Source organism: Glycine max, chromosome 20 (genome assembly GCF_000004515.6).
Source record: "Glycine max cultivar Williams 82 chromosome 20, Glycine_max_v4.0, whole genome shotgun sequence".
Classification (NCBI taxonomy): Eukaryota; Viridiplantae; Streptophyta; class Magnoliopsida; order Fabales; family Fabaceae; genus Glycine; species Glycine max.
The window spans coordinates 35,767,188-35,780,834 of record NC_038256.2 but is presented as its reverse complement, the minus strand read 5'-3'; the positions used below and the strand labels follow the sequence as shown (position 1 = coordinate 35,780,834).

At 35.0% G+C, this 13,647-nt stretch overlaps 2 protein-coding genes across 2 annotated transcripts; both read left to right on the top strand.

The window, feature by feature from the left end:
* The first annotated feature begins 460 nt into the window (after positions 1 to 460).
* LOC100306183 (50S ribosomal protein L15, chloroplastic) lies at positions 461 to 3,884 on the top strand. The gene is made up of 4 exons (NM_001248130.2): positions 461 to 605; positions 670 to 1,006; positions 1,994 to 2,145; positions 3,364 to 3,884. The coding sequence occupies exons 1-4, from the start codon at positions 543 to 545 to the stop codon at positions 3,580 to 3,582; spliced, it is 771 nt and encodes a 256-aa protein (NP_001235059.1). The 5' UTR covers positions 461 to 542; the 3' UTR covers positions 3,583 to 3,884.
* A 2,163-nt stretch (positions 3,885 to 6,047) lies between these two features.
* LOC100818595 (uncharacterized) lies at positions 6,048 to 8,122 on the top strand. The gene is made up of 4 exons (XM_003555856.5): positions 6,048 to 6,364; positions 6,865 to 7,050; positions 7,132 to 7,198; positions 7,341 to 8,122. The coding sequence occupies exons 2-4, from the start codon at positions 6,911 to 6,913 to the stop codon at positions 7,656 to 7,658; spliced, it is 525 nt and encodes a 174-aa protein (XP_003555904.1). The 5' UTR covers positions 6,048 to 6,364; positions 6,865 to 6,910; the 3' UTR covers positions 7,659 to 8,122.
* The last annotated feature ends 5,525 nt before the right edge of the window (positions 8,123 to 13,647 follow it).

Here is a 13,647-nt window from a genome sequence, read left to right as displayed (position 1 = left end):
CATGGTGAAGAGGACATTGGAGAGAGAGGGCGTTGGGTTGGGAAGGGTTGCAGGCGTAGAATGAGAGGGTGTAGCCGGCAAAAAATATTGATAAAGGAGGGTTTCTATTTTCAAGGCTTTGTTATTAATGTGAAAATTTGGTGGGGGATTCATGTATGCATTAAGGTTTATCCTATGTAACTCCTGTTCTGCTATTTGTAAACTTTTTTTGTGTCACAATTAGCTATATGAATAAAATTTAATTTTCCTATATCGTTAAACATTAATATCAATTATCACATAATTGAGATTAATAATAATATGCTCTGAAACTAGAGATAAAACAATAACACTATAGTTGTCCAATTAAAATAATCAAACAGAATTAACTTCTACGAAAAAGACCTATTGTGTGAAAAAAAAAATGATATTTGATAGAAGTAAGTTAATATATTATTTTCCTAATAATAATAGAAAAGGCGAGAAAGTGAAAAACTTATCCTATCCGTTATTTGAAGTTCTGTTGGTGAGTGTGAGTGAGTGTATCAATCGGCCACACAGAAATGGGCAGTGCTTCTCTGATTCCAGTTTCCTGGTTGCCTTGGCGGCCACTTTCTCCTTTCAAGGTATTCATTCTGTTTTTTCCTCTTCAAACTCCCTAGTCTATTCTCACCAATTTGGGGATTGCAGGGAACGGTGAAAACCTTGGTCGCAAAACCATGGCTGAAGAAGATTCAGCAAGCAAGACCCCTCATTTCCGTGGTTAACAAGGCTGCCTCTCTATCTTCCCCCGTGACAGCACCCAGCGTCGGCGTTCGGTTTCGGCTGGACAATTTGGGGCCGCAACCGGGTTCGAGGAAGAGGGCTAAGAGAAAGGGTAGAGGAATATCCGCAGGGCAAGGGGCAAGTTGTGGTTTTGGGATGAGAGGTCAGAAATCTCGATCTGGACCTGGCGTTAGGAAGGGTTTCGAAGGTGGCCAGATGCCGCTTTATCGCCGAATCCCCAAACTCAGAGGAATTGCAGGAGGTAATTTAATTTCACAACACTCGCTCTCGTTTTTATATCCTATAGTTTTAATCCCCACTCATTTTAATATCCTATCATTGGTACTATTACATGAGTCTTGGATGTAGAAAACTGAATTATATAAGGCCTGTTTGGATATACTTCTCAGTAAACACTTATAACCAAGGTACCGAGGTGGGTCATTGCACACAGCCTTACCCTTATATATGTAAAAAAACTGTTTCTGGATTCAAACATATAACTAACCTGTCATCGAGGCGCCCACAATTAAACCCATATGACAAGAAATTAAGAATGTAAAATCAATTAAGCTTCTCCTAATGCTGATTTTAACTTATTGGAAGAAGCTTAATTCATTTTAGCTTGTTATTTTCTTCTTCTATAATTGCATATTGAGAAGTTTATCCAAGTATTTTAACTTAATTTACCTTTCCTTGTGTTGTTGTGAGTATTATATGTTGGGATCTGATACTGGCATAACAATTGAACTCTAGACAGAAGTCTCACTTTACCTCCTTCTAGTTAGAATGTAAAGCTACTAGAGATCCCCTTGCAGCTTGTCTTGGATAGACTGATACAGTATTTTTCTCTCGCTCCTGTGGATCTCAACTCATACACTGTTCTGGGAGAGCTCTTTTCCCCACCTTCACCGATATCAGGAGAGCTCTAACAACTCTTTTTTTTTTTTCTTTTTTCCTTTTAGTAATATTTTAGGATATTTTCCTTATATGTTATTATGTCAGACATCTTTACTGATTATGCCCCCCCCTTTCATATCTTATCTTATTGTATGTTTCTTCTTTATTCTCCTATTTCTTTCCATATTTTTGTTTCAAAAGCTAGTATTTTATGAAATGCTTGTCTTTTATTCTTCTCGATATGATCTCTCTTAACTTGTTTTGGTTAATGCTTGTGCATTTATCTCACTTGGAACTATTTTTTTATCCCCCCCTCCCCCGTTTTTCTTTTCCTTTGCCCTTTAATAAGGTATGCATGCGGGATTGCCCAAATATGTCCATGTAAATCTGAGAGACATAGAAGATGCTAAATTTAAGGAAGGGGAAGAAGTGTCTCTAGAGTCACTGAAGGCGAAAGGTGTGATTAATCCATCAGGAAGAGAAAGGAGACTTCCTTTGAAGGTACAGATTACTTGTTGATTTAATGACTTCTAAGTTTGTTCCTTAGCTGTTGTCCTTAAATCTTGCTTCTCCAAGATCATTTTCTGGATCTGTAGAGGTATTGTGGTGTTTAACTTTCAACAATAAATGAGGATGCTACTTTCCTAGCAGTAGCACAATCTACCAAAAAGGACTATTCCTCAGACTCAGAGGCCCCTGGTTGCTGTGAATGAAGTTACTTTCTGTAAATTCTTTGATGTTCTTTTATCCTATTTTGGTGTTCAAGTTTATCTGCACTTTTTGGCATGTGTGATAAGCATGTAAGATCAAACATATAATATTTAGGTGGATGTATCGGTGGTTTGAAGCTGTAAATTTGGAATACCTTTCTCATTTGATTTATGAACACCAAAAAATATGTATACTTACATATTTTAGCATTTAATTTTCTCAATTTAAAGACTGTGTGAATTGTCAATCATCTATTTCTTTTATCCATCAGGGATAAATTGGTTTTTTGGTCAGAGGTCTTATTTTTTAGAGTGTCAGTAGTCCACTTTAAAACATACTGCCCTGTGATGATTTTTCAAGCAATGACTATTTTGAAGTCTATAGTTCAGGAAGCAAATATTCAAAGACATTGATTTATTTCCTTTTTCAATATCTTTATGGTGTTCCTTTGTTTTTCATATGATAAAAGCTGATGGCCTTTTCCGTATCTTTATTCTAGAGGCCAAATGATAGACTTGTTTTTCTGTTGAAAATCATCTGTGGGAGAAGAAATGAGATGAAATAGCATTCCCGTCTCAATTCAGTAGAGTCTTTAAATGATCATTTCCTACAAAAAAAAAAAAAAATCAATATTTTGGTAAATAAACTGCACTCTACATTGACATTGATTCCAATAAGTTTTTCAAAATGAAGGATGCTGGTTAAAATATAACACTTGTAATTAATTTCTGAAAGGATATTTATAATATTAAGTAGTTGAAATTTAGCTAGCACTGTCCAATGTGTTGGATAAATTTTACTGTTTTCATTCTTTATAAATGTTTTTCTGGCTTTCCAGAAATGCAGGAAAGTCTTTGAAATTTTTTTAGTTATAGACAACTCGTCTGTATAGTATGTTTAAGCTAGCCTTTTAATTCTATTCAGCCATCCAGTGTATTGAACATGCCAAGGCCCACAATTTTGGTCTTGATGAATCTAAACGAAATTTATTGTGCTTTTTGGTTTCAGATCTTGGGTGAAGGAGAACTGAGCAAGAAGTTGACATTAAAAGCCCGCGCCTTTTCCACATCAGCAAAGGAGAAACTTGAGAATGCTGGTTGTTCCCTCACCGTGCTTCCTGGCCGCAAGAAATGGGTTAAGCCATCAGTTGCTAAAAACCTTGCCCGCGCTGATGAATACTTTGCCAAGAAGCGCGCCATGGCTGCTTCCGAGCCAGCCTCAGCTTGAACTTGAGCCAGCCTCAGCACGCACTAGATTTTTTTTGACAAAGTTGCTTACGTCAACAAGATGATTCTGTAATTCTAAGCTATGGGTATTGTTTGTAATGCTTCCCCATTTGTGTTGATTTTGAATCTATTCCTCTTAAAAGCCACTGCCAAAAGCAAAGGCAAACAAATGGTGGTTGTGTGAACACCAACTTTATTTTGGGACCAATGCGTGCCAATCCTTTCAAACCAAAATTGTCCTTTTCACCAAATCGTAAGCCTAACTTGGACATCCTCAGCTGCTTTAATATATTTAATTTAGAATATGTTGATGACAGAAGGTAAACCACGTCAAGGAATATTTTATAATATTTTTAATTAAAGAATCATATGCTATAAACTTTACCGATAATTAAGATTTGAAAGGACAATAATTTGCAAAATCTGGACTAGAGAATATGATTGCACTTCTTTACACGGATGGAGATATTGAGTGTCCCACTGCTTTGGAAGCACATGCAAAGAAAAGATATGTCTCTCGGTTTGTCAATAATTATTTCATTTCTTCATCGATATGTCTCTCGGTTTGTCAATAATTATTTCATTTCTTCATCGATATGTCTTCTTTTATCTTCTTTTTTTTAATTTAATTTTTGCAAGATTTTTTATTTTATTTTTAGTAACATCATCTGCCCAAAAACTAACGACATAAGGGAATGGATTTGCTGACAAATCCTTAACAAATCGCAACAAATACGTCAAGCCATTAACCCACGATTTGTATTTTATGTATATGCCATATGTTTTGGGCCAGTTTGACGTCAAAATTCGAATGGCTCAAAAGACACCGCGTCACAGTATCTGATCATCTTTATTCGAATCCAGCACTGCCGTCTTCAACTTGTTTCCATATCCTCTTTCTTTTTTCAATTTCTCTCTATTTTTTTCATCATCTGTCCATCCTCATTTCGTTCTTTCTGCTCTTTGACTTTTGGTTTTTCTTCGGTAGAAGCATGAGGGGAGGAGAGAATCTATTTGGACAAATGACAAGAGGTAGATGGAGCATGCCTTCCTGTACTTTGTAAAGATTTCTATTATATCAACTTGTTAAAAATCATTTAGAAAATATAAGGTTGGTCTAGTGATAGAAGGAGAAGGGAAGAGGGAGAGGTTGCTGGTTCAAATCTACTACCAACAAAAACTAAACTAACAACTAACATTTGCTTATAAAAAAATCATTTAAAATATAAACTTATGAAATTATTATTATACTAGGTCCATGTGTACGGAAAACATTGGTTGAGAGAGGTGAGTTCCTCAAATGAATATATCAGTGCCTTGAGAGATAGTCTTGGCTCTTGGTCAACAATTTTTGTTGTTTTAATTTGTTGGTTCATCAAGGAAAAAAATAACTATCGAATCTGGAGTTGGATTGGGAGGTAAGTAAGTTTGGGTCAATAATTATTTCTGATCAAGAAATTTAATACCTAGTTCATCCTAAATTAATTATTAAACTAGGTCCATGTTATGCTAAAAAAAAACTTTTGTTATACTAGTAACACACTCTTTTAAATGTATTTTTTATCACATGTTTAAAATTTATTAAAAATTATAAGGATCTTTTGATTTTGTTTCTTATTTAACAAATTACACTTTTGATTTTTAATAACAATTATAAATGATGAAACATACTTCATTCGCTCTAAAATACAAGAAAAAAAATATTTTTCTTGATCTTACATATAAGAAAAAAATCAACTAATTTTACCTTATATCTAAAATACTCTTTATTTAATTAAAATTTTAGCTTGTATGATTTTTTTTATTTCCAATAATAACTTTCAATGAAGAATAAGTTAAGAAAAAAAATAATTTTAAATTAAAATTAATGTAATTAAATATGATTAATTAACTTTCTTAATTAGTCTAATATTCTATTTCTTCTTATATTTATATTTAAGACCGAATGAAATATATTAAAAAGATTATGGTGACTCAATCACTGTGCAAGTACCCAAAACCAAAAGAACACTATTAAAATTAATTAAATTTTGAACTCATCTCAATCTGAAATACCGAGAAATTGAAAGAAAAAGAAGATGCATTTAAGTAGAATAAATATTTAAGTACCCTAAAAAAATGAAGCTAATATACTTTCGTATTTGCAAGTTATGAACACCCCTAATTATTCAATGGTGGTTTTTTTTCTTTTTCTTTTTTCACAAGAATGGTAAGGCCGGCCCTCTTCAAAGTTTCAGTTTGCAAACCTTCCATCCCAAATCACCGAGAGGCTGCCACGTGTAGGGACGAGGTTAAACGTTGTGCGTTGCGAAACGCTCCACCATACAAAAGACCCATTCTCATTCCCAACGGATCCCTTGATATTTAAGATTTTTTTTCCCATCATACTACTAACATTTTAATTAACATTCTAATAAATAATTAAATAATTCATAATTCATTCGTGCCCATAAAATTATCATTTTGCTGTTGAGAGAAAGAGAAAGAAAAGAGAATGGGTTTGAGGGTGCGAAAGAGATGTGATATATCGCGGGAGGCACCGCCCGGATAAATTAACCATACAATATTAAAAAAAACTCCCCCAAAACAATTTTTAAAAAATATAATAATACGATAAATATAAAGCAAGTGTGGTTGCAACCCATAGTTCAATCTTCTTCGTCCCTCTCCCATCACTTCTGTGTTTCTCTCTTCACCTACACTTTCCTCTTTCAATTCAATTCAATTCTTCTTTTTGGTTCAGAAACTCTGTACAGTTAATCAAACCCTACCTCACCTCACCGGTACTACTCCTACTACCACTTCCTTCTTCTTCTTCTTCTTCTTTTCAGATCTCTGCTCGGAACCGATTTCTTTTTATCCTTTTTTCAATATTCCATTTTAGAAAACATAAACCAACACTTTCCTTCTCCAGATCTGACTCGATTTTTTCATGCCTTAATTGAAATCACGATTTTTCATTTTATTATGTGATTAATTCTACGGTTTTAGTTAGATCTGTAGGTGAGGTGTGTAGCTGTGATAGGAGCTAGGTGGTTGAGATTTGAGAAACTCTAGGCGTGATTATAATTAATTTTCGTTATTAGGTTTTTTTAATTTGACTAGATCTCAGCCTTGAGCTGTTCAAATAGCTATGGTCATATTCATGTACGTTTACCGATCTCGTGGAATATAATAATAAATTTGCTCTGACACGCTTGATTTGTTTATTCCTTTTGGTTTTTGAATTTTCATTTAATGGCTGCCTGGTTCTAATTTTTGGCTTCTGTTATGTATATAACAGGTTTTAGCTGTTAATTTAATATATAGATAGAAATCCAAGGAAGAAGATGAAGCAGTTTGCCGTCCAAAACGTCGTCGTTCCATCCCACGATGAGATTAGCGTTGTTTGCCCCAAGCCCCGCCGCCTCGGCCTCTTCAACTTCCCCGTCAACGATCCCACTGTTAGACCCTTCCGCTGGCATCTCAGGTATATAATTAATTCGTTCTTCTTCTTCTAATTCAAAAATTGTTATTATTGTTAAGCTTTGCATACTTTGTTTCTTTGTAGTTACCATGTTGAGCCATGTGATTCAAACTCATCTGGTTCAAATCCTCTGGACAACTTACTCACCAAGGTAATTCTGTTTTGATGTTTTTTTTATTATTATTATTTGGTTTTCTATTTTGTCATAGATTTTATGATTTGGATTAATTTGTTGATTTGTGATGAAGGCTGTGCCTAGATTGAATTGTTTTTGTGTTTTCGTGGGTTTGCAGGATGGTGATTTTGATGTAGAGCAATCGTGGCCAGTGGTAGCCCCGTCGCCCCTATTTTTCAGCGGGTCGCCGCCGAGCAGAGCAGCTAACCCTTTGATTCAGGATGCTCGATTTGGGGATGAGAATTTTTCCCCGCTCTCCCCACCGTCGTGGGTGGTGGTACCGGCTGTGTCGGGTCTGCCACCGTCTCCCTCTTCCTCTGCAAGGAAGGGAGGATGTGTCCGAGCCAATTTTGGTAACAATCCTGTTGTGAGAATTGAGGGCTTTGATTGCCTTGACAGGGACAGGCGAAATTGCAGCATCCCTGCTCTGGCTTAGAACCCCTCCTCACACACCACACGTCTCTTTGATATTAGGATTCAGTTCAACATAAACATAACCACAGAAGATGAGCCTTCATACAATAATACCCTACAGCAAATAGAGTAATTTTTGGATGCTTGAGTCTAGAGGAAGAGATAAAATTTTATCTTGTGTCTGTTTGTAAATATGTTCAGTTAATCGCCTGTGTATGTAAATGTCAATAGTGTGTCTTGTGTAGAGAAATATTGTCTAGTCTCTCCAAATAATGATATAGAGGGTTGATTTGGGTGTTAGACTTCGCCCGGGCCCTATGTTTAGTAGTGTCTAAGGAAATACCATTCTCTTTTTTGTAAGTAGAAGTCTTTAGAGGATGGAGAATATTTCATTTTGATTTTCTTTTATGATTGGTCCTTGAATTGTAACTAGTAGCGGCTTAAGAAGCATTTAATCTGTACACAAAGGAATGGTTTGTGTGGGAATTCTCAGTTCATGGGTCTTCTTTTGAAATGTGAACAAGTTTACTGCGTAAAAAGAAAAGGCTGGTTTGTTTCTTGCCTGACGGGATAACAGTTTGATTAACAATCCTGCGTCGGTCTGATCGCTGGCTTTGCTTATGCTTTAGGCGAAGAATTAAAAAGATTAAACAGTGATGAAATTTGAAATGGGGCAGAGCGGGTGATTGTTTCTTGTTTCTTGTTTCTTGCCGAGACGACAAAGCAAAATGGTTTTATGGCAATCAGCAAAAATAAAAATAAAATAAAAAAGGTTTCATGGCAGTCTCATATCGTTGGGGTGTTCTGTCCACGCGTTCTGTTTGTGGTCACAGATCTGTTGAAATCTGTTGACCTCGCTCTTAACGTAACGGTTTGTTTGGTTGAAAGCAGAGAGCAGCTGTTTGTTAGGTGAACTCATTTAGTACTACTACTAAGTACAGTATTTTTGAAGAAAAAAAAGTTATTCATCAGTTACTCTAGCATAATTTTGCTGAGAAAAAAAAATACTATAGAATCATATTTTTATATAAATGATTTATAAAATTATTGTGTTTAAGTAAATAAAAATTCAGTATATGCTATATTTATAAGATGTTAAATTTATTTTATTTAATATTTAATATATGCTTTATTAAATATTAGGAATATTTTTAAGAATATGTAAAATTGTTTTTATAGATAGTTTTGTGACAAATTTCCTGCATGGGGTTACTTTTAGAAACATTTTCCCGAAATAGGTCTGTTTCTAAAGTAATCCTTGCATGGTGCTCTTTTTTACGTAGAGCACATGCAAATCGCAGGAGGGAATGACGCTTTTCCTGTGAACGCGACAACTGGCCATGGTGTCGCCATTAATGATGGCGTGTTGCTGGAGCTTGGACTCGCCAGTCAAACTGGCGAGTTGATGTTAGGGCATTGTTTGCTCAGCCTACGCGTGCAGCAGGAAGTTGCAGAGAGGGACAGGCTTTTTGCAGATGAAAGCGCCAGTGCCACTGGCGATTTGGGCTGCAGTTGGGAGTAGCCAGTGGCACTGGCGATTTGAGGTTGATGTAGCCATTCCCAATGGCGATTTCAGCTCTTTATAAACCCCTGGTCCCTCTATTTGATGTGCGTTTCTTGAAAATACTGAGAGTTCATATGTTTATGAAGGTGCACATCCATATTTTATGTGCGTTTTTTAAAAAATAGTGAGTTTCAAATTGTTTATTATCCTATCAAGTTCAATCCGAAAAACGTTGTTGAAGACAAGTATAAAAGTTCAAATGTGTATTGAATGAATGTTATTTTTATAGTTAGTTAGTTTATAGTTATTTTATAATTATATTAAGTTGGTGTTGGGTGTTTATGTTGTATTAGTGTCTTAAAAATTTATGAGTGTTCTTTGAACTGTGTTGATGTTGGTGTTTTTTTAAGATGAAGCGATAGTATTTTTTTAATTAGATTAGGTTCATTTGTTGGTGTGTTAAAAATTTATATGCGTTGAAGTTGAAAGTATTATTTATTTTAATATAATTGTAGTAATAATTTTTTAATTACCTATTTTCATTTTGAAGTTATTATTGTGAAGATTAATTATTTATATGTCCGCCTATTTGAGATATTGTACAAATGATTGATGCTATTGATATTTAGACACTTATAAATTACGGACACCATAACAATATGTTTAAATTTTTGTTATATTTTTTTCCGTCAAATCATTTAACGAAAGACACCATAATAAGTTATTTGACGATGCTTTGTTGTTTCTCGTATCATATTTATTTGAATATATTTGTAGTAATTTTGTAATTACCTATTTTCATTTTGAAGTTATTATTGTTAAGATTAATTATCTATATTATTAACTTCGTTCATGAATTTTTTTTATTTTGTCTTTAAAATCACTATGTTGAAATTATTCATTTTTTTTAAGTGTGTCCCATGAAATTTATTTCAAGTTAATTAAATTATTTTAAAAGACAAATTGAATGTGAAATTCCAATAAAGGGACCTTTTGTGATTAGATTTTTTTAGTTTGAAATGATTCATTTTTTTTAAGTGTGTCCCATAAAATTTATTTCAAGTTAATTAAATTATTTTAAAAAACAAATTTAATGTGAAATTCCAATAAAGGGACCTTTTGTGATTAGATTTTATTAGTTTGAAATTATTCATTTTTTTTAAATGTGTCCCAAGAAATTTATTTCAAGTTAATTAAATAATTTTAAAAGACAAATTTAATGTGAAATTCCAATAAAGAGAGCTTTTGTGATTAGATTTTATTAGTTTGGATTTAAGTGTGTCCCATTTTATAATTTTTATGACGTGTTAAAATATTGTTTTTGTAGGTACACGATGAATTCGGTTATAACAATGTTGTATTTCAATGGAAGAGTATATGAAGATAATGATGGTGTAATATTTGAAGGCAGTAAAAAAGTGATACAGATTAAACGTGGAATTAGTTTCAATGCTTTGAAGAAAAAAATTGGAGATAAGGTAAAGTTACAAAATAATGAAATTATTTCTGCTATCAGCTGTAGATTTTTAGTGTCAGGAAAATATATTGCCTTGCAAATTTGTGATGACGAAGACGTCGAGACGATGCTGGAAAGTTTTAAACAACAACAAGAAATGTCAGTTCTAGAATTGTACATAGAAAAGGATGTGGCTGGAGGTTCAATGTTTCATTCTGCAAATTCCCTTACATCATGTGGAAATTATGTATCTAATGATGACACACAACCGCCAACAAATATGAGCAATTTAAATCTTGACGAAGATGATGATCATGATGATGATGATTATCTTGAGTCTAACTCATACGTTGAAGAGTCTTTAGACGAAGATGATAGTGTTGACGGTATATCTGATACAGACGATGAAGTCACCGATATTCCTCAACCAGTAAGAATTGTTCACCCAGTAGAAGGTATAATTTGCTGAATTAAAAAATTAGACAATACATTTATTATTTGATGTCTATTGAATTTAATGCTAAATAAGCATTATTTGAATTTGAATGCTTTGAACTGTTAGGTGCACAACGAATTGAAAATCCATTTTGGAATGATGCTTTACATTATAACAATATCAACTGGAGTTATCCTGATGAGGAGGACATTTGTGGTTTGGAGATGCCGTCGACCTTTAATGTTGGCCAAGAATTATATGTTGGCATGGAATTTGATAGTAAAGATGCGGTCAAGAATGCACTCAAACAATATGTTATGAAGGTGCATCAAAGTTTCAAAGTTGTTGAAAGCAAATCGAACAAGTAAGTGGTTTGTTGCTTGAATAAAAATGCAGAGTGTCCTTGCCCTTTCTATATGAGGGCAATTTTATCCAAAAAAACAGATACGTGGAAAGTCACACAATGGGGTGGACCACACACATGTCTGAATATGACCATGACACAAGATCACGAGAAACTTGATTCAGATTTAATTGCCACTTGTGTAGTAGGTACGTATTTTATGTTCATATTATGTTCATTTTTTGTTAATTGTCATTTAAATTTTGTTATGTTATTGACAGGCATGGTCAGAGAAGATCCATCAATAAAAATTTCGTTGATTCAAGAGAGGATTAATAGTGAATTTGCGTACAAGGTGTCGTACAAAAAAGCGTGGTTGGCGAAACAGAAAGCCATTGCAATTGAATATGGCGATTGGGATGAGTCTTATGCGAAACTTTCGTCGTGGCTAACACACATGCAAAATCATTCTCCTGGATCATATTTTCAAGTACTACATGACGATTTTATCATTGGGAATACGGTTAGTCGCGAACACCGTCAGTTTCATAGAGTTTTTTGGACTTTTGGCCAATGTAAAGAGGCTTTCAAGTACTGTAAGCCAATCATACAAGTTGACGGCACACATTTGTACGGCAAATTCCGTGGGACCCTCTTAATGGCCACATCACAAGATGGAAATGGTGGTGTCTTTCCTCTAGCATTCGCGGTGGTTGAAGGTGAGACGTTGACAGCGTGGTCATGGTTTTTGGCACACTTGCGTGAACACGTCACAGATAAAAATGGTATTTGTCTGATATCTGATCGACACACGAGTATAAAGTCCGCTATCGCTAACGAAGCACTTGGTTGGCAACCTCCCCACGGTTATCATGTCTACTGCGTGCGTCACATAGCAAGCAACTTCAATCGGAAATTCAATAATGCAAAACAAAAAGAAATGTTGAAGAAATTGGGTAAGATTTCATATTTGATGGTCCCGTTTATTTACCTTTCATATATACTTATCCACGTTATTCATAACTAATTTTATGCAGCCTACACTCCTTGCAAGCACATTTTTGATCAAAATTTAGAAAAATTTCGTGAACTGAGTCCAGCCATAGCCACATGGATTGATCGAATTTCAAAGGAAAAATGGACGATGGCTTATGATAGAGAAGGACGTCGATATGGCCACAAGACAACCAACCTCTCAGAATGTATCAATAAGGTTTTGAAGGATTGTCGCAACATTCCCATAATAGCATTGGTCAAATCAACGTACAGTAGGTGTCGAAAGTACTTTGTTGAGCGGGGCCGCCAAGCGCAAAGACAGTTAAATGAAGGGCAAGTATATTGTTCAAAGCTTGTTAAAGAACTTAGAAAAAATCAAGAACAAGCTTGTTCGCACATCGTTCGCGTGTATGACATCCACTCCACAAGGTTTGAAGTAGAGGAGACCTTCAATCCTATTACGCAACGTGGCGGACAAAAATGGGCAGTTAACTTGAATGGTCATTATTGTCAATGCGAAAGGTATTCTGCGCTTCACTATCCATGTTCACATATTATTGCAGCTTGTGGTTACGTGAGCCTGAACTACTACCAATATATAGATGTTGTTTATACAAATGAGCACATCTTAAAAGCTTACTCCCCACAATGGTGGCCTCTTGGGAATGAAGCGGCTATTCCTCCTTCTAATGACGCATGGACACTTATCCCTGACCCAACTACAATTCGTGCGAAAGGTCGGCCAAAATCAACAAGGATAAGGAATGAGATGAATTGGGTCGAACCATCTGACCACCGACAAAAATGCAGTAGATGTGGAGCCGAAGGGCATAACAGGCGTCGCTGTCCAATGCAATCTGAGCGTGGGAGTTGTTCAAATCATTGATTTATGTATGTTAGTCGAGTGACTTGTATTTGTTTAAGTTGTCTTCAATGAATTGAATTTCTGGGGTTGAATCAGTTTGTGGGGTTCTATGAATTCATTAGTTAAAAACATTACTTATTTTTGTTTGTGTACATTAACTATTTGTGGGGTTCCATGAATTAATTAGTTAAAACCCTAACCCAAACACCTAAACCCTAACCCCAAGTCCTAGGAAACATCCCTAATCCCTAAACCTAACCCTAATACATAAACCCTAACCCTAAACCCTTACACTAATCCATAAAACCTAAACCATCACACCTAACCCTAACCCCGTACACTAATCCATGAAACCTAACCCATCACACCTAACCCTAACCCCTTACCCTAATCCATGAAACCTAAACCATC